The sequence below is a fragment of the Lactuca sativa genome, chromosome 6 (genome assembly GCF_002870075.4).
Source record: "Lactuca sativa cultivar Salinas chromosome 6, Lsat_Salinas_v11, whole genome shotgun sequence".
Lineage (NCBI taxonomy): Eukaryota > Viridiplantae > Streptophyta > Magnoliopsida > Asterales > Asteraceae > Lactuca > Lactuca sativa.
This window is the reverse complement of record NC_056628.2, coordinates 15687574-15711866: the sequence shown is the minus strand read 5'-3', so window position 1 is coordinate 15711866 and position 24293 is coordinate 15687574. Positions and strand designations below refer to the sequence as shown.

The following is a 24293-nucleotide window of genomic DNA, read 5'->3' as shown; positions in this document are numbered from 1 at the left end:
CATATTTTTTTTTCAACTGTGGTTTGTAGATTGTAAATGTTTTAGTTTTTCAAAACGGAAACAACGTCGTCTTAGTGTGGTATTGTACATCCTTTAATTATATATTTTTGGTTCTGTTTACATTATGATAGATGCATAAAAAAAGTTACCTATCGTTCTAAAATTTAATAGATGTAAATTCAATTTCGTTTACAAAAGTATGACAAAAGATATATTGGGATAAAATGAATGAAAGTAAGGCTTCATATATGATTTCTCGATCCAATAAATATTCTAATAATCGATGACTTACACAAACTGGAAGAACCGATGGACTGAAAATTGAACTATAAATTACACTTCAAACTTTTAGGAAACTGAAACATATATAGTAACTGAGGGTCTGAGATAAAACATCCGAGAAACTCAACACACCCATAAAAAGTAAATATCTTCAAAGTAACAACCTTTGTAAATCTTCTTTCTCTGCACCAAAGTTTCATATATATATATATATATATATATATATATATATATATATATATATATATATATATATATATATATATATATATATATATATATATATATATATATATATATATATATATATATATATATATATATATATATACGATCTACTCATGAATATAAGCAAACAATCAAAAAAGTGTGTAAACTGATCGTGTGATGGATTGACCATTATTTTTTCTATTGTTGTGGAGGGTATTGCTGAGCAGGGTACTGCTGAGGAGGGTATTGCTGATGAGTGTACTGCTGAGGAGTGTATTGCTGAGGATATTTCTCGAGATCAACACCGGCACCAACTGGGAGTGGACCTGTAGGACCAGTAGCGGCTTGTGTTGCTGAAGATATTGTAAGATACGCACCAATCCCGAAAACTGCACTTAACAGAGCTAATATAGCTCCTGCTGCAAATATTCCTGGCTTCACAACATAACATGTAATATAACCATATGAATCAATCTGTCCACCTTGTCTATTATTTAGTCCTGCAGCTGTAAGCAATAGTATCACAGCTATAACTGAAGCTACCCTGGATGTTTAAAAATATGTTAGTTTTATCCGATAGCGTAAAGATAGTCATGATGATAATCAGAAAACAAGAATATCCATGTGGCCTACGTACGTACCATGACAATACAAAAAGGAGTTTTGAAATTGGGGTCGAATTAGGGTCGCTTCGACAACAACCAGATCCACCAAACGAAACACTTATGTAAATTCGTGTAATGATTGTGAACACAGCTGATACGATTCCAAGTGCAAGTGCTGGACTACTTGGATAAACACAAGAATCAAGCACGATAAAGACTTCAGAAGCCTGCATTCGCGCATGCCCACAACACATATATCATTATAATGTTATAATCATTTCGTTAGTTTAAATTTACAAATAGCAAGCATATTGATTGGTTTTATTACCTTAACCCTAGTTGCTTCCCCTGCGAAACCGGTGGCTGCAGCTATTATTCCGAGGACCGCTGCAATTGCGCAGTACACTGCAACTTTGCTATCCATTTATGAGGTCTGTGTGAAACTGTTGACTGTTAATGAAGAAGCTTGTGGATGAATACAGCTTGTGAATGAAAGCGTAAGTATATATAGATGGGTACACATTCAAGTGGATACTAAGAAACAAAAGACGACGTTTACTTTATGTCGACCTTACAATTTGGTCAACCATTTTTTAATGATAGATATATGAATATAATAACAGTTAACACTTATATAAAATTTTGCATAACAAAGTTTGTCATTTTTTTAATGTATAAAGTGTCCTTTAATTGACGGTTAGCATGGTTCATTTATTGTCTAAGGTAAGGAATATGGTTCCACCATTTCTATATGAATCAAATTTCTTTTCATACAATTTTATAACTTTTTATAGAATATATTAAACTTTATAAAATTTTTAAAAAAATCAATTGAACATATATTTTAAAATCGGTTATTTATTAATCATTTTATATTGTTTTTTTTTTTTTTTTTTTCAATTTAACATTTCAATAGTTATTGAATTTCATATCAATGTTAACATGCAGTGGCGGACACAAAAACTTTCAATAATAGTGGTAACAAAATAATTCTGATCAAATATAATAACATAAAAAAAATTAAAAATTAAAAGTACTAATACATTAAACCGATCATCTTTATGCAAAACGTGATAAGAATGATATTTTCCCGTTTCCACCATCATGTGAGAAATGTCAGAAATTCCTTTCAAACTAGTGAATCAATTATCTTTATGCAAAAAGTGATGGTATATATATCAAGTTCATCATCAAGTTGCATCCTCTCTGAATCATTAAAATCATTTTTGTACAACACACTCAACTTCAACAACTTGGTTTTGTTAAATTTAGCAAACGAATCACGATGACTCAAAGCCTCCATGTATTCTAGTAGTGCTAAGTTCACTAAATGGACCCCCAACTTCTATAATTTGCATATCTACAACCGTGTTGAAAATTTCAACTTCAAAATGAAATTGATTAGTAACTTTGGTCATACGGCCTCTCGAAGTGACATAATTTTCGGTCATATCCACAATATTAATATTATGTTTTTGATAAAAAGAAAATACTTTGGATAAAGTTTTATCAGATACTGTATCTCTTAAAAACTTTAACGCATCTATTGTCCCTCTAACCACAGAAAAAACTTCTAAAATATCTTGATCATTTTTTTTGAAGATGCTTTGACAATACGTCCGTCAGATGTAAAACTTCATACATCAAATGTAAGTAAAATACGGAATCAAGTGTCTTTTGGAATATCTTAAGATACCAAATGCTTGATTTCGATTACTTGTAGGGAATACATGACCCCTTTTTGACAAGCTCTTTGAAGAAAATATGACATCCTTATTTCATTTCTTTTATTTGGATTGTAAGTTTTAATTTTTGGTCTATCCCTTGGGCCGTTTGGAAGATCATTCAATTCAACACTTATAAGTGAAGTAGTTGTAGGTTGTGGATTTACATTAGAAGCCGAAGGAAATGATTGATTAGAGCATGGTGTTTTAGAGGATCCTTCAAAACTTAAATCATCGAAGCATGGTCTTCTAGATGATCCTCCAACACTTGATTCATTGATGCTTGTTCTTGTAAAAAAGGACTCAATTTTACCATAACAAATCAATATCAACAAGTAAGCAATCCAACAATTCAACAACTTACCAAACAATCAATGGAAACAAGTCTAACAGCAAGTCAAAAACTAATTTCAAGGTAAACAACTACTAATTTCACCTAAACAATAAAAAATTTCAACAAAAAAACAACTAGTTTGAGTAATTTCATAAACCTAAAAATATAAATACTTGTTTCATTGTAGGGTATGAAGAGAGCCACTCAAAACCGATTTTCTTAGAAGTTAAAGCTCAAAATCGAAATACTTTGGAACTTGGTTTTAACTTGGACTCGATTCAAGCCTTCATAGTGTTTTTTTCTTTCATTTGTTATGTGTCGTTGATCAGCTCTTCACAACATGCAATCAATTTTATTTTTCTTTCCCGACTTCTTGCGATCGATTTCTTCTTTCTTCCCGATGGGTCACAAGGGAATTGGGTTAATTGACTAACTTGGGTCTTGGGAGAGTATTTTATTTACTTTTGGGCTATTCTTTTAGGAGTTTGGGCAATGTTTTTATTATAGTTTTAGGCTAGTAATTGTTGCACCATGTTATATTGTTTTTGGACCTATAAAATAGTAGTCACATCAGTTTTTAAAGATGTTGCACCTTAATAGAAAAAAAACATATTAACCGAATGGAACAAAATAATGGTTCGGGACCCCTCCCCATCCCCCCTCCCTCCAGAACAACTACTTAGGTCCGTCCCTGCTAACATGACATGTCAGCAATGTTGAATTTAATCAAATAAATGTCAACATGATATTACATCGATGTGAAGTTTGTGACCATGCATCAAAGAGTTGGATCTATATATCATGAACTCTTTTTATATTTGTTTTTTTATAGTAATTCTTTGGGAGTTTTTTTTTTTTTTTTTTTTTTTTTTTTTTTTTTTTTTTAAAATTTCATTCACAATGATTTATAAAATTAAAATCGATCCAGATGAAACGGAGAAACAAAGCCCACCACAAACCATGTCTTTTTTTTTTAGGATCCATAACACATAGGTTAATAGAAAGATTGAATGTGATATCACATTCAATCATTCTATTAACCTATGTATTATAGATACTATAAACACTTAGTCTACGATAGGCTTTGTTTTTTCCGTTTTACCTGGATAGGTTTTAGTTTTATAAATCATATTAAATTTAAAAAAATCTCAATGAGATACTATAGAAAAACAAAGAAATAAAAAGAGTTCATGATAGATAGATTCAACTCGTTGGTGGTGACCATATTCAAATCGATAGGGTAACAGTCATAAATATACCTATCACCACTTTAGGTTTAATCATCAACCATAACAAGACTTATGTAATTCAATCTTACCATTATACCATTGTTCTACGCAGTCAAATGAGTGGTTACTTAAGTGTCACATGAGACAGACACTAATTAAAATATCACATCCGAATTAAACATCCCACATGTCGGGAATGAGTTTAAGATAAATATACCTATCAACACTTTGGGTTTACCTTTTTCAATCATCATTTGTTAGTCATTACCTTCTTGTATATTCCCAAACTAACATAAACTCTTCTTGTAATGAACCAAAAATCAAGGGTAAAAATTTTATTTTTATTATAGTCAAAACACAAATATCATATAAATCCAAACATTCCAAAAACATGGTTAATTAAAACATTTATCAGAGTTTGTACCAAAATCATGAATTGCAAAATACGGGTGTGTGCACTGCCATGAAGTTGGACCCTTCCTTTCCAAATCGATGATACTTGAAACAATAAACAAACTGTAAGCACGAAGCTTAGTGAGTTCCCCCAGATCATACTCCACACAATCCATATAAACACATAATCCATACTAGCTATAATAGCTACATATACCATATCAATCACATAAGCCATATCAAGCACATAGCCATGCATATAAACATAAAAGGATGTCGTGGGCTCCTCCTAGGGTCTTACTCTAGGATGTCATGGGCTCCCCCGCATGGTCTTACACCTAAGTGCCATGGGCTCCCCCATGGTCTTTAGATGGAAAACCATGGGCTCCCCCACATGGTCTTACATCCAAGTGCCATGGGATCCCCCACATGGTCTTACATCCAAGTGTCATGGACTCCCCTATGGTCTTTAGCTAGAAAGCCATGGGCTCCCCCAGATGGTCTTACATCCAAGCGCCATGGGCTCTCGCCATGGTCTTCCATGCAAGCATCACAAAGACAACTAGCATACCACATAATCATTAGCATACCACATATACTGTAACGACCATAAAATTCAAGCCAAATTAAAACATTTTAATTCATTCAAAACCATTAAGTTCATACATTTGTTTTCAAAATAGTTTAAACATTAGAGCATTTCCCAGAACCATATCACATAAATCATAAAACATGAGGAGCGGTACGATCACGCCTTCGCCTTGCCACGGTCTACTGAAGTACCTAAAACAATACACTAAAACTATAAGCCCGAAAGCTTAGTGAGTTACCCTCAAAATACCAACCACAATACCATACACATAACATATCATATCATAAACAGAACAACCATGCATATCGAGTCTACAGTGTGACTAGTCCGCCTGCACCAGACCTTCAGCCCACCCAGTCCACTCTCTCTCCGAGTCTACAGTATGACTCGTCCGCCCGCACTGGGCCTTCAGTCCACCTGGTCCACTCTTTGAGTCTACAGTATGACTGGTCCGCTCGCACCGGGCCTTCAGTCTGTCTGGTCCACTCTCCGAGCCTCGGCACGTCTAATCCGCCCTCTTGGGGCCTTCAGCCTATCCGGACCGCTCGCTGGGCCTTCAGTCTAACCGGTCCGCCCTGGGTATGTTGGCCTACAGCACAAAGCAGGACCCGCCTTAACCCAACCCCAGTCCAACAACCATGTGCACATAAACATATAATCATATAGCAATTCACAACTAATCAACCGATCTAGCAGATCACATAACATAGCAACATCCTAACCAGGATACCGACATAATCGGTCACTAACATAGCATCATCCTATATACCAGGATACCGACCTTAACCATGTCTCTAACATAACATCATCCTATATACCAGGATACCGACCTTAACCAGGTCTCTAACATATATCATCCTAAATACCAGGATACCGACCTTAACCAGGTCTCTAACATATACCATCCTAAATACAGGATACAAACATAGCAAAGCAATAACTCACCTGTAACTGCCGACTTGAAGAAATAAGACCACGTTGCGTCGACCACCAGCACGAACTCCACCACTGATCATTACCAAATAACCAAAACCAATAAACACTAATAATTACCAAAATACCCCTGGAAGACAACTGGTCAACCCTTGGTCCAAGTCAAACTCCTCAGTCAAAGTCAACCTTCCTGGTTGACCCTACTCGCCGAGTCAACCCGTTGACTCGTCAAGTTCCTATGGTCAGAAACTCCCATGCCACGACTGAACTCACCGAGTCGCCCCAAGACTCGTCGAGTCCAACAAGCTCTGAGTCCCTTCCTGCTCAACTCACCGAGTCATCCCTCGACTCACCGTTTTACAGCTCAACCAGAAAAGGTTAGGACTTCACAACCAGAATCACCAAGTCCAAGAATAGACTCGCCGAGTCCAAGGCAATATTCAACAGACTCGCCGAGTTATTCTTCCAACTCGCCGAGTCCAAGCTTATCATCATACTCCTCACCGATCACCCATGCGACTCGCCAAGTTACTACACGACTCAAAGTCTGATCCTTAGCCCGACTCGTCGAGTCATCTCCCAGACTCGCCGAGTCCATTCGTGACATCTTCATTCAGACGATTACAAGCCATTCTATTGCTTCCAATACATAGATCTGGACTACTAGGGTCAGATTCACACGTAAAGTTTCCAACTTTACGTGTATGCAAGGCTCAACAAGCTCTAACAAGCTAAAAATGAAGGTTTAAGGCAAGGACACTCTTAATCAAGCCCCAAAGCTATCACTTTCCTGATTTATGAGTCAAGACCAGTCTAGATCTATAGTAGCAACCATAGATTTGAACCCCATACTCGAAAAGAGACTCATATATGACAATTTGGCCCTAAAACTTCATCTATGAACAATCTAAGCACAACAAGGTCAAGGCAACAACTTTTTACCTTCAATCTGATGCCAACAAGCAAAGAAGTCAGATCCACTTCGCTTCTCTATGACCCCCAACTCTTTCTTCAAGTATCCTTCTTCTCCAAGCTCCACAACACACTAAACTCCCTCTCACTCTCAAATTAGGGTTTGGAACGATGGGGAAAGCTTCTGGACATCAAAAGGGGTGCTAAAGAGGCTGTGGTGGGGCTTAAGGTTCCTTATATAGGGTGCAAACCCTAGAAATTAGGGTTTCTCATTCCAGCACGGACTCGTCGAGTCCATCCTCCTACTCGGCAAGTCCGGTCACTTAACATGTGCCCGACACACGCTTAGACTCGACGAGTTGCAGCTCCTACTCGCCGAGTTCCTCTTTTCCAAACTTACACTTTACCCCTTGAACTCTTGATTTTGACTTGGGATGTTACATATACATGCATACTAAACATACCAATAGTGAATCTACAATAAACACTACTACTAGCTTAATGGGCCAGCCTTGGTGAATTAGGCCCATTGGTATGGTGAGGAGACTCACCTCACACTGCTGAAGTCCCACGAATAAATCTCTAGCTGCTGGTTGATAGACTCCTAAACTGTAAACATCAAAACAACACCCAATTAATAATTGGGTTCCAATACATAACCATAAGTCCATGCTTGGGGTAAAAAAACTATTTTACCCTTGACCTAACTTGGTATAAAACCAAGGCCCAAACACACACACTGAAAGCCTAAAAACCAATCAATGAGCCAAGGCACAACATATGACCTAATTTTCCAAATTGGGCCTAAACATCTGCATGGAATTACCTTAAGGCCCAACCCTTTATTCTAGTCCAAACACTTGGCATTCTGATGGCCCAATATCTCATAATCATCAAGGCCCAATTATGGCCCATCTATGGCCTAATTTTCTAAATTGGGCCCAAGCGTTTCCATTGGGCCTTATCCTAAAGCCCAATAATTTGCTTAGCCCATAAAAATGCTCCCCATTCGGCCCACAGCAAGTTAGGCCAGTAAATGGCCCAATAAGAAACCAAACCCAATTAGGGTTTTTTCACATAAAATGACGATTAGGGTTAAGTGTTCCTACTTAACCCATTAAGGACTTAATCCATTAAGTCCATCACTTCATTAGTCCAAACATACAATGTGGTCGAGTGTAATTCAAAATTCCAAATCCAACGGTCCAAACGTGGGTCTCGACTAATCCAAAACACATATTTCCAAAATTAAGGTTTTCTAAACCCTAATTAGGGATTTCAACCCAATCGTGTGCCCATTAGACCATCGGTTAAGTTTTTAGGTCAATCTGTGTTACATAAATTGGGCACCACCCATTACCACCCAGGGTAGTAGTGGTCAACGACGGTCCGTGGCGACAACCACCACCTCATGGTGGTGGTAGTTGTGTTTTTAGGCCAAGACAATACTAAAAGTACTCCAACTAATAGTCCAAACGCACCAAATGCATACCACCACCAGAGATGGTGGCTAACGGTGGCAGAATGGCGACAGTGGGTGGCAGCCACCACCTTACGGTGGTGGTGGCGGGCCTTAGTCGGTTTCCAACCGAGAAAACCTACGCACACTTACAAATATAATTTGAACATGTACACACATCCAACTCAACCACCTTGGGTGGCAGACGACGACCGGAAGCATAGGAACGACGACCTAAGGCCACCGTCAACCCAACTAACGTTCACGATGTCGTATTCACAGCAAAGAACAAAAGAGAGAGGAGGTGGGTGGCGTTTAGACTTACCAGCAACTTCCCTTTTGCTTACGCCTAGCACAACGATGAATCACAAATTTAATACACGGTCTCGGTGGTTCAATCGGCTGTCCGTGGCGTCTCCGACATCAAGGTTGGTGGTGGTGGCGCTCATCGGCGAAGTGGCGCGCGGACGGTGGAGTTCGACTGGACTGGCAGTGGCGACCTGCTCTCATGGTGGCGGCTGAAGTAGTGTCTAGGGTTAGGGTTTGCATTGACCACCAAAAATGGGAGGAAGGAATGTATTGGGTTTAAGTCCCTCTCCATTCCAACTTTTGCTCAATATACTCCTTTGGTCCCTCCTTCCTAATTTCCTTTCAAAGCAACTCCATAATTTACCATTTAGCCCTCAGGATTCCAAAATCCTTCCAATATAAGTCCAGATAATTACCTAGCAGCCCCTAAGCCTCCAAAATCTATTCAATATAAGTCCAAAAGTTACCAAACACCCCTTGATTTCTGAAAATATTTAGAAAATAAATCCCAGAATTTACACTTTAACCCCCGAAAGTCTAAAATATATCATTTGGCTCCCCGAAACGAACACTCCGCTAAATATTATTGATTTTGCTATAAAATAATAATAATAATAATTACATCTCGGACTTGAGCATATCCATCTCCACCTTGAACATTACATCCAATTCAAATACCTCAAACTTCAACATATCTATCTCCTATTTCGGTAGCTCTAACTTGAGCAATTAAGGTCTTCACATATTATTAGGCTTGTACATAAGTGTAAAATTCCTCTTGGTAGCTTTAACAATGACTTACAAAAATTTTCTTCATTTTTTCACAAAATCTCCAATACATCGTTTTGGGCCTTACAATTCATAAGACCTACTTGGTTTGTCGGAAATTATTAGCTATATGTTTCGGCCATAATCTATCATGGATTTTCAACAATTAATAGCTATATTACTCAATAGCTACCAACTATTATTCTAGCTATATAGGCTCACCGTGATATTCAACTATCATCTTCCATGGTTCTTGCCATAAAGGCTTGTTATAATCAGTTATCAACTACCAACAATAGATGTTGCCACAAAGGCTCACCAAGTAAATTATCAACTATCAACAATACACATTTTGCCAAAGGTTTGCCAAATAAATTATCAATTACCAACAATGGGTATTTCCACAAATGTTCACCAAATAAATTATTAGGTATTAACAATGGTCTCAGCTACATAAGCTTAGCATATTATACAGTAATAACCAACTAATATTTTTATCCATAAAAGCTTTGTATAGAAATTTATGATCAACATCGTTAAATTTTTAGTCAAATAGTTTTATCATATCATTTAACCAGCCTTCAGCTATACTAGTGAACTCTACTAAACAACAATGGCCAACTATAAATTTAGTTATAATGTTCTATATATCATACAATGATAATCAACTATAGTTTAAAAATATTCAGCAACACATATTGCCTTATGTACTTTACTAGTATGCTATAACCAGCTGTAGCTTAACAATATTCCGATATACATAATTTCTCTACTAATCTAAAATAACCAGATATAGTTGAATAATATTCATCTACACATATTTAATCTATTAATCTACAAATACATACATACTACATCATTCAATATTTATCAATAATGACATATTTTACCCCACATAATAATAACAACATACATAGACATCAGTTATCCAAGAATGAATGTTGGTTATTAACCTTGAGATGTTTATGTGTATAAAATTATAGATCTTGAAGCTCACATCTACTTTCATCTCAGAAACTATCAAAATAATACATATACTAACTTGACTATCATATCTCAAGTACAACAATATTCTACATAAATTTAATTCAATACTTTCACCATATTTATAGGGTTTAATCCCATTTTATAAAATTATTCAATAAATATAACTCGTAAAAGTTCATGGATAACTTGTCTATATGTCGTAATCCATCAAGACATAAGTTCAATTTCATTTCTATAACAAATCACTAATGCAGGGTTCATGATTATCATCTTTAATTTCAACTAAACAACTATATTTTTTGATATATAATGCTTGAAAACAATATCACCATGCTTACAACAACACTATCACTAAGAATGAATTCCATATAAAAACTAGGGTTTTATCACCCTTTTCATTTTTCACCTATTAAAGCTCAAAGCTTATACGAAGAAGATGATACCTCTTTATCCAACTAGTAGAGTGTGATGCTTGATTCCTTTTGAAACTCCCTTGGAAATGAGAAGAAAGGAACTGACTTGGCATATGTTATACTTGTTTTCTGGAGTTCAAAACCACAACACGATAGTGTTCAATGAAACACAGTTTGTGTTCCATGAAATATGACCCATATTCCACCAATTTCTCTCAAAAGTACCTTAAATGGAAACCTACTTCTTTAAATGATGTTTTGATGAGTTCGACCCCTATAGATGGTCGTGATGCATAACATGATCGTGCTCACCATTTTTTTCTTGATACCAGTCACATACTCCTAGTTTATATGTTTTGGTACTCTACTACATTTACACGAGCTGGTAAGGTCATTATATGATTTTGAAATCCTTATTTTGCTTCTTTTAGCAATGTACTTCATCCTCCAACTTCAAATGGTCACAAGTGCTTCATATTGATTACGATTTTGACAAATTTCATACTTGAAAGTAAACTCATATTAAAGTCAACAATAAATTTCCTTTAGAATATTTTTACTAGAAAGCTCCACATTTATACTTATATTTTCATAAACGAATGGTTATACATATTTTTATATAATTTAACTATATATAGATATACGTATTGTCACACCCCAAAACCGGAATGATGGAAACGTTCGGGGGTGGAAGATGTCATGTATAGTATCACAAAAAAGCATAGTAGTAAACAAGCAACAACACCATCCATTGCATTAATAATATAATTTAATACAAGTTTGTTCTGTGAAGTTTATAAGACACCATAAATATAAATCAAAATAAGAGATGAGTCTTGAACGAGCTCTATCTTCTCAAAACCTGGCATCGGTACCTGTCTACTGATGACCTGAGAATACAAGTTATTTTGAAAGAGTTGATCAGCTTTAAAGCTGGTGAGTTCATAAGCATTTTAGTGTCATTGTTTGTATGAAAATGTTTGTAAGTGTTTGAGGTATAAGATTGTAAATGTTTGTAGTAATCGTTTGTATTTCCTAGAAAATCCTATATTTTCTACTAAACATAGCCTTCTACCAAGGCATCAAATGTTCTGTATGTTTGTTTCTTGTAAGAGTGTGTATTTTCCCAAGTGTGACTATCATTAACCAAAAATATAGTTTTTACATTACCGTTTATGTGAGAAGATCACAATGTGAATGCAATGGGGAAATAATAAAGTAATGTAGTGTTGCATTATAGTAACTACTGCTATAATAACTACCTTAAACCGGTTATTAAGGTATAATGTAAGATGATTGCACCATATTATTGACTATTAACACGACGATGAAAGACGTCGGAAGAAATGACATTTGGCACCTATAGAATTGCAAGTCCCACTGTAGCGAACAACAAGGTGTAGGATAGTCAATCCAGTATAGATCTATACATAAATTTACGCTCTCCCTCCAGGAGACTCTGGATAAAAACGAGCCATGGCAGTGATGCCATGCCTCGGAATAATGGTTCACATTATGTTATAGTATTCTTGTATATGTATTGTATGTACTAGTGTAATGTATGTTCTCTCTATCTAGTATGTTGTATGTTCTCTTTGTTTCTCATCATAGTATGTTCTCTTGTATAGTGTAGTGTATTGTATGTATTGATTCTCGTTATAGTATTCTCTATCTGTTTCTCGTTATAGTATTCTCTATCTATTTCTCATTATAATATTCTCAATCTGTTTCTCGTTATAGTATTCTCTATCTGTTTCTCGTTATAGTATGTATTGACTCATGTATGAACTGACTCTTTGTATGTTTCATTGTACTAGAAATAGTGAGTAGTGACTTCCTAAACTATACCTATTATAGTTTACTAGTAAATTTATTTGTATAACTGAGTGTGTTGAACTGAGATAAAAGCCTTTATGTCTATATATATATATATATATATATATATATATATATATATATATATATATATATATATATATATATATATATATATATATATAACTAAGGATCAAATGGCACTCGGACAAACAACAAGGTACTCTAAGTCCACAACCAAACAAGGAACATGAAATAAAGTGTGTAATCATTCCTAAGTCCTTCAAACCTTACTTATATAACTATATAAGCATTAGACATGGTTTTGACAATATATAAGTTTAAAAGAGTTAAAGGAAAAGGTTTGTCATGTAAGAACAATTTTGATAAAGAGTTTAACATGTAAAAGAGTTTGATAAACATTTTGAAGTAGTTTAATTGATAAAACAGCTAAAAGTATAGCATATCCATTGTTTGATAGTTATTAATCACATGTGATTGATATAATAACTATAATGTTTCAACTTGTATTCCCCCCCCCCCCCCCCCCGTAAAAGCATTTAAAATCATTTAAAAGGGAGATTAAGGGGTATGAACTCACCTTTAGTGAGTGATACATAAGTATGTTTGGAAAAAGGATGTAGAGTGTCAGGTGAAACCTTGAGCACACAAAGATACTAATAAACATATAATGACATGTATGTGTATTTGATTAGTGTATAAACAACTAATTATAAGGGATAACACCCTAATAGACTAGGAAACCCTTAGATTCATGGGATACAATCACATATGATTGCATAACGAAGGTATATGGCCACCCTATAGAGTTTACGGTCAAAGAGGCATGACCAAAGGGAGTTCACGGTCCAAGTGTTCATGGTCCTTGGATTTTACGGTTCTTGGGTTCACGGTCTAATGACCTTACAGTCATGGAGTTCACGGTCTAAGGAGATTTGATAGGCTATATTTTTGTGGTTCGGGCTAGGCATTGTCATGTATAGGTCGTGGTAGGGTGTTAGAGTGTGTTGTGGTGGTAACAGTATGTTAGTGGGTGTGTGCGTCCATACACGTGTGTGCGGCCGCACACGTTGTGTGCGGCTGCACACTTGTGTGCTGCATTGTGGTATAAATAGGATGTGTCAGTGTGTCAGAAAAAGTGACGTATGTATGTGTGTGTTTCAAGGTGTACCTGACATTTATGCGTAATAGATGTGTGCATGCTTGCTGTTATTCTCATTCTACTCCTTCTACACTCTGTTTGATTACTTGCAATTCATTGATTACTGATTTGGATCTATAAATTGGGACTTACAATTGGTATCAGAGCCAATTCAGTGTCAAATTTGAAGAATCATAGAGTGTGCGGTTGAAGATAATTGTGGTTTTTGAAGTGCATTCATACTTTTTGATTGAGAGACTGCTACTAATAATTGTTTTTACTAGTTTGGAATCAGATTTCATTCAAAAGTCTAGTATTTTTGAGTGTGCAGTTGATCCTTGAAGGTGTGCGGTTGATCTTTGAAGGTGTGCAGTTGATCCTTGAAGGTGTGCGGTTAAGTGTGCAGCCAGTGTGTGTGGTTGAGTGTGCGGTTGGAGTGTACTGTTGGTGTGTGCGGTTGCACTCATCCTAATTAACAAAGTTCTTGTTGATTTCTAAAACATGAAATCTCAAAGCATGTCAGCTCACCATGAATTGGATGCAATTATGGGAACCACTTCTCGAATTCCACGACTGTTATCTGCAGAAGGATTTCCAGAATGGAAATATCGGATTGAGAAGTACATCAAAATGAAGGATTTCAAGATATGGCGAAGTATTCTTAGAGGACCAATCCGCATTACAACTACATTAAAAGATGGAACTATAACTGATAAGCAAGTTGAGGACTACACCGATGATGATTTCGAGAGAGTCGAGGAGCAGGAAAAGGCTCTTGCTACACTAACCATGGTATTATCTCCAGAAATCGCTTAAGGCTTTTGTGAGTATACATCAGCAAAGGCCTTATGGGAAGCACTGATAAAAGTCTATGAGGGCAACGAAGACATGAAACAAAGTCGCCAAGACATGCTGCGACAAAAGTTCAATATGTTTAACTATGTCTTAGGAGAAACACTTGAGAATCAGTTGCAAAGGTTTATCACACTCACCACAGAAATGAGCTCTGCTGGCGTGATGGTTACAAAATCGGAAATCAACAAAAGGCTGCTGAATTCTCTGCCAAAATCATGGGATATGAATGTCTCAGTGATTAAGAAGACTAAAGATTTGAACCATTTGAGTTTGGCTGAAATGATGGCGATCATCAAGGCTTGTGATCTCGGTGATAAGCAAAGGGAGATTAACCATGTCAATTCATACTCCACAACAAATATTGGGATCCAAAACACCAACAACACTGCTTTCTCAAGCTTTTCTACTCCTCAAGCTCCTCAAGTTCATGTTGCTCATGTTCAACCCTATGTGACTCATCAGCCCATTTCATACATTACACCTCAAATGCAACACATTCAAGTTTCTCAACCTCAAACTTCAGCTCAACAAGTTGGTTCTAGTATTGGTTCATCCACATCTACATCAGTTCAATCTCATGAAGCCAGTCCTCAAGTCTCATCTTCAAAAGAAAAGGAAGAAAATCTGGCCCTCGCCACTGGTTTGGTAAATTGCTACAACACTTTTGTGGCCGGAGAACTCTCTCCACAACTCTCATTTGCTGACCTAGACCAGATTCATCCTGAGGATGTGGAAGAGATGGACATTACATGGCAGATGGCTATGGCGGTCTTCAGGGCAAAACAGTTCTCCAAGAAAATAGGAAAGAACAATTGGAGTGTGAATTCCGATAAGAAAGTGGGATTCAACAAAGGAAAACTGAGATGTTACAACTGCCATGAGCTTGGGCATTTTGCAAGGGAATGTCCAAAGCCAAATCGAAGAGAGAGTTCAAAACGAACCATGGTGCCGGTAAAATATGTCAACAAGGGATCTTCTTCAAGCAATCAGACTGCTAACTTGGCAATGGTGGCTCAATCATTTAATTAGGAAGACCAAGTTCAGGCTCTAAATATTTCAGGACCTGAAAATGCACATCTTGCCCATATCAAAAATGGTGTGGAAGAAGAAACAGAGAAGGATCCTGAAGAAGCAATGATGAATCTTCAGTTTGCATTCATGGTGGAAACCACACCAGAGTCTGCCAAACCTGATGTTAGTGAATTTGGTTGCTCTCAATCTTGTATTAAAACCGTTAAATTTTTACGAGACCAAATTGAATTAATCAAGAGAGAGAATGAGGACCTTAAATATGAGGGTGACACACTTAGAAAAAATCAAAAGCCTTTAAAGACATAATTAGAACATAAAACAAAGGACTTTAAGAAACTGCAAGAGGATTACAGCAAAAAATGCGAGAACTATGATCATCTCAAAAGAAAGTTTGCTGCTGTAACTGTTGAACTTGACACATTGAAAAATCGTATTGAAAATGCTGAATTTATTTTTAACAAATTCGATGGGTCAAGTGAAGTTGTTGAAAAAATGATATAAGGATAGATGCAGTGGAAGGATATTACTCGTGGTAATAAAATAAAAGCAGGATTAGGATTTGAGAGTGTCCCCACTCCCTTCAATCATAATTACACTGCTATTCCTTTGTCTCAAGAAGAAATTGACAGAGAATCTTTCATTGTTTATGGAAAGTCAGCTTCTGAACAAGCAACACGGTCTATTGATAAAATCTTGGATACTAACATTTCTACCTCAAGTGTAGATAAGTCAGTAGTTCAGGGGAAGCAAGAAGCTGAAAAATCTGAGTTGAATAATTCTATGTCCAAATGAATTTTGTGATGAATCTGTGTTAAATTCAAACTCTAAAATTGTTGTTTCTGGTGGTGTGTTTTTTCACACTGATAATTTTGAAAAAGATGGTGTTGTTTCCGATAAAATTGATAAATCTGATTTGAATGCTTCTACATCTTCCACGTTTGCCACACAATCTAGTACTTGTTACTGCAAATGTGAAAATGTTAGAAAACATAATAAAACTAGAAATCTGACAAGAGCAGCACTCAATCAAATGATAATAAACAAATTTGTTTCAATTGTGGTACCGCTGGTCATATTGCCAGAAATTGTTTAAACCGAATGTTTGTGCATCACATGTCAGAGAGGAGAGAGAATGAGTCTAGAGGACGATCTTTAATTAGAAAATCCTCTAGAACTCGCTTTTGAGATGATGACTAGAAAACAAATCAAAGCAAGAAAATGGAAAGTTTTCAAAAGAACAAACACGTTTTAAAAAAATTCACAAACAGTTTGCCAAAATCGAGCCAAGCTAAGCCAAAGTCGATTTCGTCAAAGAGTAGGTGTGGATCTTCAAACTCTTCGAGTAGAAAATCCACATGCTCAAAGAAAACTGAAAAGAAAACTATTTTAAAACCTAAATATCAATGGATGCCAAAATTAAAATTTGATCAGTCATCATCCTCCTATGTATATGTTGAAAAAGAAAAATCAAAAGAAAATTTGAAAAATGAATCTGTGAAAGTTAAGGGTCAACCCAGGACTGTAATGACCTGGATCCCCAAATCTAAATAATTCTGCTCATCGTGCATGGACAGTTGCGGAGGAATGTCGTCAGACCCTGGTATGTCGACAGCGGCTGCTCCCGACACATGACTGGAGATATCTCCTAGCTGCATGACATTCAGATATTTAATGGGGGATATGTTTCATTCGCGGGCAGAGAAGGAGGAAAGATCACTCAGAAAGGAACCATTTCCAATAGAGTGCTAAGTTTTGAGAACGTTAACTATGCTCCCGAGTTAAAGCATAGCCTGTTGAGTGTTTCCCAAATCTGTGACAAGGGTTACTCGACACACTTCACCGATAAAGAATGTCTGATCTTAAAGCCGGACATTGTCATCCCGGAGGAGTGGATTCTCCTGAATTCAAAGCGGGATGGGAATGCCTATATTATCGACATGAACAACAATGTATCCGATGAAGTCACTTGTCTCTTTTCCAAAGTCTTTGAACAAAATGCAATGTTGTGGCATTGTCGACTTGGCCATGTAGATGCAAAGAATCTAAATCGTCTTTCTATGAACGAAATGGTCCGAGGTCTGCCTGTCAGAGATTTTATTACTTTTGAAAAATGTGTTTCCTGTGCTCAAGGCAAACATCATCAGAAAGCACATCTGCCAAAACAGGTCAACTCCATCAATCAGGTGCTCCAATTGTTGCATATGGACTTGTTTGGTCCAGTCAACGTTCTTAGCATCAACCAAAATTCGTATTGTCTCGTTGTGATAGACGATTTCTCTCGTTTCATGTGGGTCTTCTTTCTGTCCAACAAAGTTGGGATCGTTGACCTTATCAAGAAGTTCATTGTGATGATCGAGAACCAAACCAACAACCAAATGAAAGCTCTTCATACAGACAATAGAACAGAGTTCAAAAACACTGTTCTTGATCATTTTTGCGCTGAGAAAGGGATCGTGCGTCAATTCAGCTCTGTCCGGACACCACAACAGAACGGTGTTTCTGAGAGGAGGAATCGGACATTACAAGACGCTGAAAGGACGAAGCTTTGTGATTCTAAACTTCTAGTTTTCTTTTGGGCGGAGGTGATCAACACAGCTTGTTACGTTCAAAATCATGTACTGATCAACAAAGCCCAGATGAAAACACCGTATGAAATTCTCTATGGACACAAGCCATTTGTCAGCCATTTTCGAGTATTTGGCTGTCCTTGCACCCTTCTCCACTTGGAATCCAACCCAAAGTTCAATGCCAAAGTTGATGATTGCTATTTTGTCGGATACGCTGCTCGTACTGCTTACCGGGTTTACAACAAGAAGACGAAGCAAATCGTGGAGTCTTTCGATGTTCGTTGGCTTGAAGAGAATGAGACAGACACTAGGGTGGGTCCTGATTGGCTATTTGACTACACGTCTCTATTCAAATCTTTTAGTGTGTCGTCTGATAACCAAGCTAGGTCTACTTCTTTCTCGAAGACTATCATTGAAGACGAAGATGAAGAGGTTGTCTACAGACCACCATTGGTTTCTGCTACTGATCCCCCGGTGGCGTCATCTGTTCCAATCACCTCTCCCAAGTCCTCAACACATCAATCTGCTCCAGATGCTGATGCTACTCCTCTAACTCCAGTTGAAAGAAAGTTCATGAACCAAGATGCTTCCGCTGTCACTCAAAATCTAATGGAAGTTCTCTTTCCTGAACAGATCGCAGATGAGTTTGTAGCAAATTCACCGCATGAAACTGGTACATCTACCGTGGATTCTTTAGCACATGACGAAGCTATTAAGATTCATAATCTTCCCGTCTCATTCAGTGACATCAGTCACGAAATCCCCTCTCGCATACAACGTGATCATCCGATAGAAAACATCATTGGCCAGCTAGGCGACGGAGTTCAAACGAAAAGTCAGAGTGGAGACGTCAACACATGTCTTTATTCTTGCTTCATTTCTCAAATAGAGCCCAAGAATGTCGATATGGCTTTGAATGAGCCCAGCTGGGTAGATGCCATGCATGACGAGATCAATCAATTCGAAAGGCTCGGGGTTTGGAAGTTGGTGGAGTTGCCTAAAGGCAAGAAATCTCTCGACACCAGATGGGTGTTTCGGAACAAGCAAGATGATTCGGGTGTTATTGTCCGTAATAAGGCAAGATTGGTGGTCTGTGGGTTCAGGCAAATTAAGGATCTTGATTATATAGAAGTCTATGCTTCGGTGGCACGCTTGGAGGCCATTCGTATCTTCCTCGCTTATGCTTCCTACATGAACTTCACCGTATATCAAATGGACGTCAAGACGGCTTTCCTTTACGGCAAGGTGAAGGAGGAGATTTAAGTTGACCAACCTCCTGGGTTTGTTAACTCAAAACTTCCTAACCATGTCTGCAAGTTAGACAAGGCTTTGAATGGACTGCATCAAGCTCCTAGAGCATGGTATGCTACCCTCACACATCACTTGCTCGATCATGGCTATTCCCGCGACACTATCGATAAGAACCTATTCATCAAGCATGTCGACAAAGACCAGATTCTTGTCCAAATATACGTGGATGATATCACTTTCGGGTCGACGAGTCCTTAGCTTTGCAAGGAGTTTGAGATCGTCATGAAAAAGAGTTTCGAGATGAGTTCATTGGGGGAAATGACCATGTTTTTGGGGCTTCAGGTCAAAAAATCTTCAGCCGGAATCCTGATTCATCAAGCCAAATATGTGGACGATATGATCGAGAATTTCGGGTTCAGAGACGCTAAGCCTGCTTTGACGCCCATGGCGGAGAGACCATTGCTGACTCCTGATCTTGAAGGCGAATCCGTAGATCAAACGTACTACAGATTGATGATTGGATCGCTGATGTACCTTACTGCAAGTCGCCCAGACATCATGTTTGCGGTCTGTCAATGCGCACGCTAGCAGGCTAATCCTAATCTATCTCATCTTATTGCTGTTAAAAGAATTTTTTGGTATCTCAAAGGCAGCCCTAAACTAGGTCTTTGGTATCCGAAAAATTCTAAATTTGATCTTTATGCTTTTGTAGACAACAATTATAGTGGTTGCGAGCTTGACAGGAAATCAACTTCAGGCGGATGTAAATTTCTAGGAGATAGGCTGGTATCTTGGCAATGCAAGAAACAACATATTTTCTCGACCTCAACAACAGAAGCAGAATACGTAGCCACGTCTGCATGTTGCTCTCAAGTCATATGGACCCAACATCTGTTGTTGGATTACGGTTTGAATTTTCAAGAAACCTCCATATTCTGTGACAATGAGGCTGCAATCCAAATTGCTAAAAATCCGTTCCAGCACTCAAAAACCAAGCACATCGACATCAAAATTCATTTTATCAGAGATTGTTATGAGCGCTCGCTCATTCGACTAGAACAGATTCCCACTTCTAATAATGTGGCGGATTTGTTCACAAAGCCGTTTAAGAAAGCTCGATTCGATGTGCTGGTAAACTATTTAAAAATGATTCGTTTTGAGGATTAATTTTTGTTTAGGTTAGCTTAAATTTGCGCATTTTAATTTCATTCTCTCCCATGCACAAATTTAGGGGGAGAAATAAACAAAAACCAAACAAAAATTAGAAAATTAAAAAAAATCCAAAAACATTAGAAAATCAGAAAAATTAAAACTATTTTTATTAAGTGATGTGATGGGAAGTGATATCAACAAGTGATAATAGGCAATTTAAATCTGTGTAAGGTACCAAAGCTGAATTGTCTAGGCTTTGTGTTAGATGCGCTGGTAGGCACAAAAAGTTTAACGGACTTGACTAGGTGCAGATGAACTTAAGGAATCTAGAGACTTGATAAATCTTGACCTAGATAGTTCCGTTTAGCATGACAATATGACGCTTGGGTAGGTTGAACAGGGAGATATACATGAGAATCCACCAGTCACATTAAGAGAACCCGTATCTAGAACTGTAGCTTAACTTTTCCTCGATGTACAGATTCTGTCCTTAATTCCGGAATTGATAGGGCGACTGGGGAATTCCGATAAATTAGGTCTGTAGAAAGTTATTTTCTTTCTTTCTTACTGTTAATCATATGTTGTCTGTGACAACCCGAAATTTCCATTCTGTATAACATATCAAGTCAATAGAAGTTAGAATAGTTGCAGTAAATTTTTAGACTTTTGGTATAAGTTTGGGTATTTCAGGATTTACACTTTAAGGGATATCAGGAGAGAGGATGCACTAGGGTATTGTGCAACTCTATTATTCCAAAACTCTATGATATTAGAGTTCAATGCTTGAATAAAATATTTTCTACCAAAAACCCCAGGAGTATATATAGGATTCTGAGCCATATTTATTCATTTGTTACATTTCCAACTAGAGAAAAGCCGAATTCTCTCTCAAGGATCTTTGGAGTTTCGTCCCAAAACGTCAGTACTTCTATCCTAGTGTGTTACAAGGCTTGCTATGTGTCTAATACACTAGAAATCATAGGAAAACAACTAGATTAAAGAGTTTGCGGCCTAATAACATCTTGGACCGTAAACCCTTCTTTAAGGGGCAAAGAGTGCCATAGTCCCTTCCTTGTGCAATAAAACTAGTTTAGACTTGTACTCTAATGTGTTTAGGACTAGAAAACACCCTTAGAACACCAAGAGTAAGGTGTTCACGGCCCAAGAAGTTCTTGGACCGTGAACTCCAAACAAAAGGACCATAGTGTGCTTTACACCCTCCAAAAGCCTTGGACACTAGCTTAGATTAGTTCCTAGTTAATTTAGGGGCTTGAAATCACCAAAAACACCCTTTCATGGGAGATTACGACCGTAATCTCCAAGGGGTTTGGTCCCAGGGCCGTGAACTCCTCAAAGGAGTTAAAGGATGCCCTAAACTCTTCCAAAGACCTTGCCATTAAGTAGAAATGCTTCTTAGGGTCTTGTAAAGCCTCAAAACATCAAAAGATCAAGTAAGTAGGAGCTTACGGCCGTAAAACCATGAGTTTACGACCGTAAACTCCTTTGTTGATGACATTAGGGCCATGAACTCCATTAGGGAGTTTTCCTTGAACCCTACACACACTAGCTTGTCCCTACAACACTTAGATGCAATCCTTGAGGCTAATAACACTTGATAAAGGTGTTTAGCATGTATAGGGTGTCATGAATTTGTTTATTAGTTGTTCATAGACTAATTTGATACATATATGTGATATTATATGTTAACTAGGATCATAAAGTGTGTTCAAGACTTCACTTGACACCTAGCAATCCTACCTCTTCTGTTCATCCGTACCACTCACTACAGGTGAGTTCATACCCCTTAATCAATATTTTAAGTGTTTTAAACGTTTTATGGGGGGGATACAAGTAGAATCATGCTAGTTATTATATCAATCACATGTGATTAATAAGCTACATTCAAATGATTTGCTACTCATTAGCCGTTTTACCAAACAGTTTTCCTTAAAATGATTTTCATAAACATTTTATATGTTTAAAACTCCTTATTAAACTGTTCATTATACTTTGTATGTTGCATTTCAAACTCATTTACAATTGTGTTTCAAACAAATGTTTCTTTATACTTAAACTGTTTTATCAAACCCATGCTTTCAAACCGTTTTATAGATTGACATCAAGCCGATCTTTTCTTAGATAGAAATCATGTTCAAAGGTTTTACAAAACTTTTTTTATGCTTTTATATTATCAATTGCATGTCTATGTATGTATAGTTATATAAGCAATGTTTAAAAGGCTTAGGAAGGCCTGCCCGCCCTATTTCCCTTTAGCCGTTGAGATGTGGTTTGGTGGGGTATCGGGTATCCGTCCGAAGGTTGTTTAAATATTAGTTATATATCATGTGTACATATATAGGCATAAAGGTTCTTCCAGTTCATTCAATACCCTTGGGTAGCATGGGTATACTTCCATGTTCATACGTACCAGTTACGTTACTAGTAAGCTACCATATGGGTAGTTTAGGAAGATACTAGAACTATTACTAGAACGCGATATCATACAATGAGTCAGTTCATTCATGAGTCAATACTTGCTAGATAGAGAGAGAGAACACACATTACAGTTAGTACACATAGTACATTACTATACATGCTAGATAGAGAGAGAACACACGTTACAGCTAGCACACGCAGAACATCACAGTACATTACTATACATGCTAGATAGAGAGAGAACACACGTTACAGCTAGCACACGCAGAGCATTACAGTACATTAATATACTATTGCATAGATATGTTTACATGATTACGCTTACATGAGTACGTTTACATAGATAATATATGATGAGTTACTATCACATTTTATATGTATAGATTCTATTATATAATCCTCATTCTTATCTTTACTTTGTGATATAATCACATAATCGACGAGATAGATTGGATTTAATATCCTAGTACCAAAGGATTCGTTGCGGGATTAACCATTCCTAGAATCTATGTTAGCTACAGAGGTAAAAGCACATCCACGGATGTCTACGGTTGATACCATTACATGTATACTTTAAGGGACTAACTATTCCTATCCCCAGCTGTTAGCAACAGAGGTAAATGTACATCTACTGATGTCTCCAGTTAACACTGTTAGTTACCCTAGTACCAAAGGGTAATACTTAGGTTATTTATATTATTACCTTTATCTTGTGACTCATTCACATAACCGATGAGGTGAATTATATTTGAGTATCCTAGTACCAAAGGATACAATTTCTTATAATAATAATAATAGTAGCACAGTCAGGTCTTGGTAGAAGGCTACATTCTGAGCAGTTAGGTCTTGGTAGAAGGCTACATTCAGAGCAGT

General features: G+C 37.1%; 1 protein-coding gene across 2 annotated transcripts; it reads right to left on the bottom strand.

The window, feature by feature from the left end:
- Positions 1-225: 225 nt before the first annotated feature.
- LOC111898921 (protein MODIFYING WALL LIGNIN-1) lies at positions 226-1585 on the bottom strand. 2 transcript variants are annotated; one of them, XM_052764560.1, is made up of 4 exons: positions 1426-1585; positions 1134-1324; positions 680-1036; positions 226-465 (listed from the first exon to the last, which is right to left on the bottom strand). In XM_052764560.1, exons 1-3 carry the CDS (start codon positions 1519-1521, stop codon positions 691-693), a joined length of 633 nt encoding a protein of 210 aa, XP_052620520.1. In that variant the 5' UTR covers positions 1522-1585; the 3' UTR covers positions 226-465; positions 680-690. The 2 variants fall into 2 exon arrangements, with proteins under 2 accessions (XP_052620520.1, XP_023750575.1); XM_023894807.3 differs by lacking the exon at positions 226-465 and having other exon boundaries at positions 578-1036.
- Between the last annotated feature and the right edge of the window lie 22708 nt (positions 1586-24293).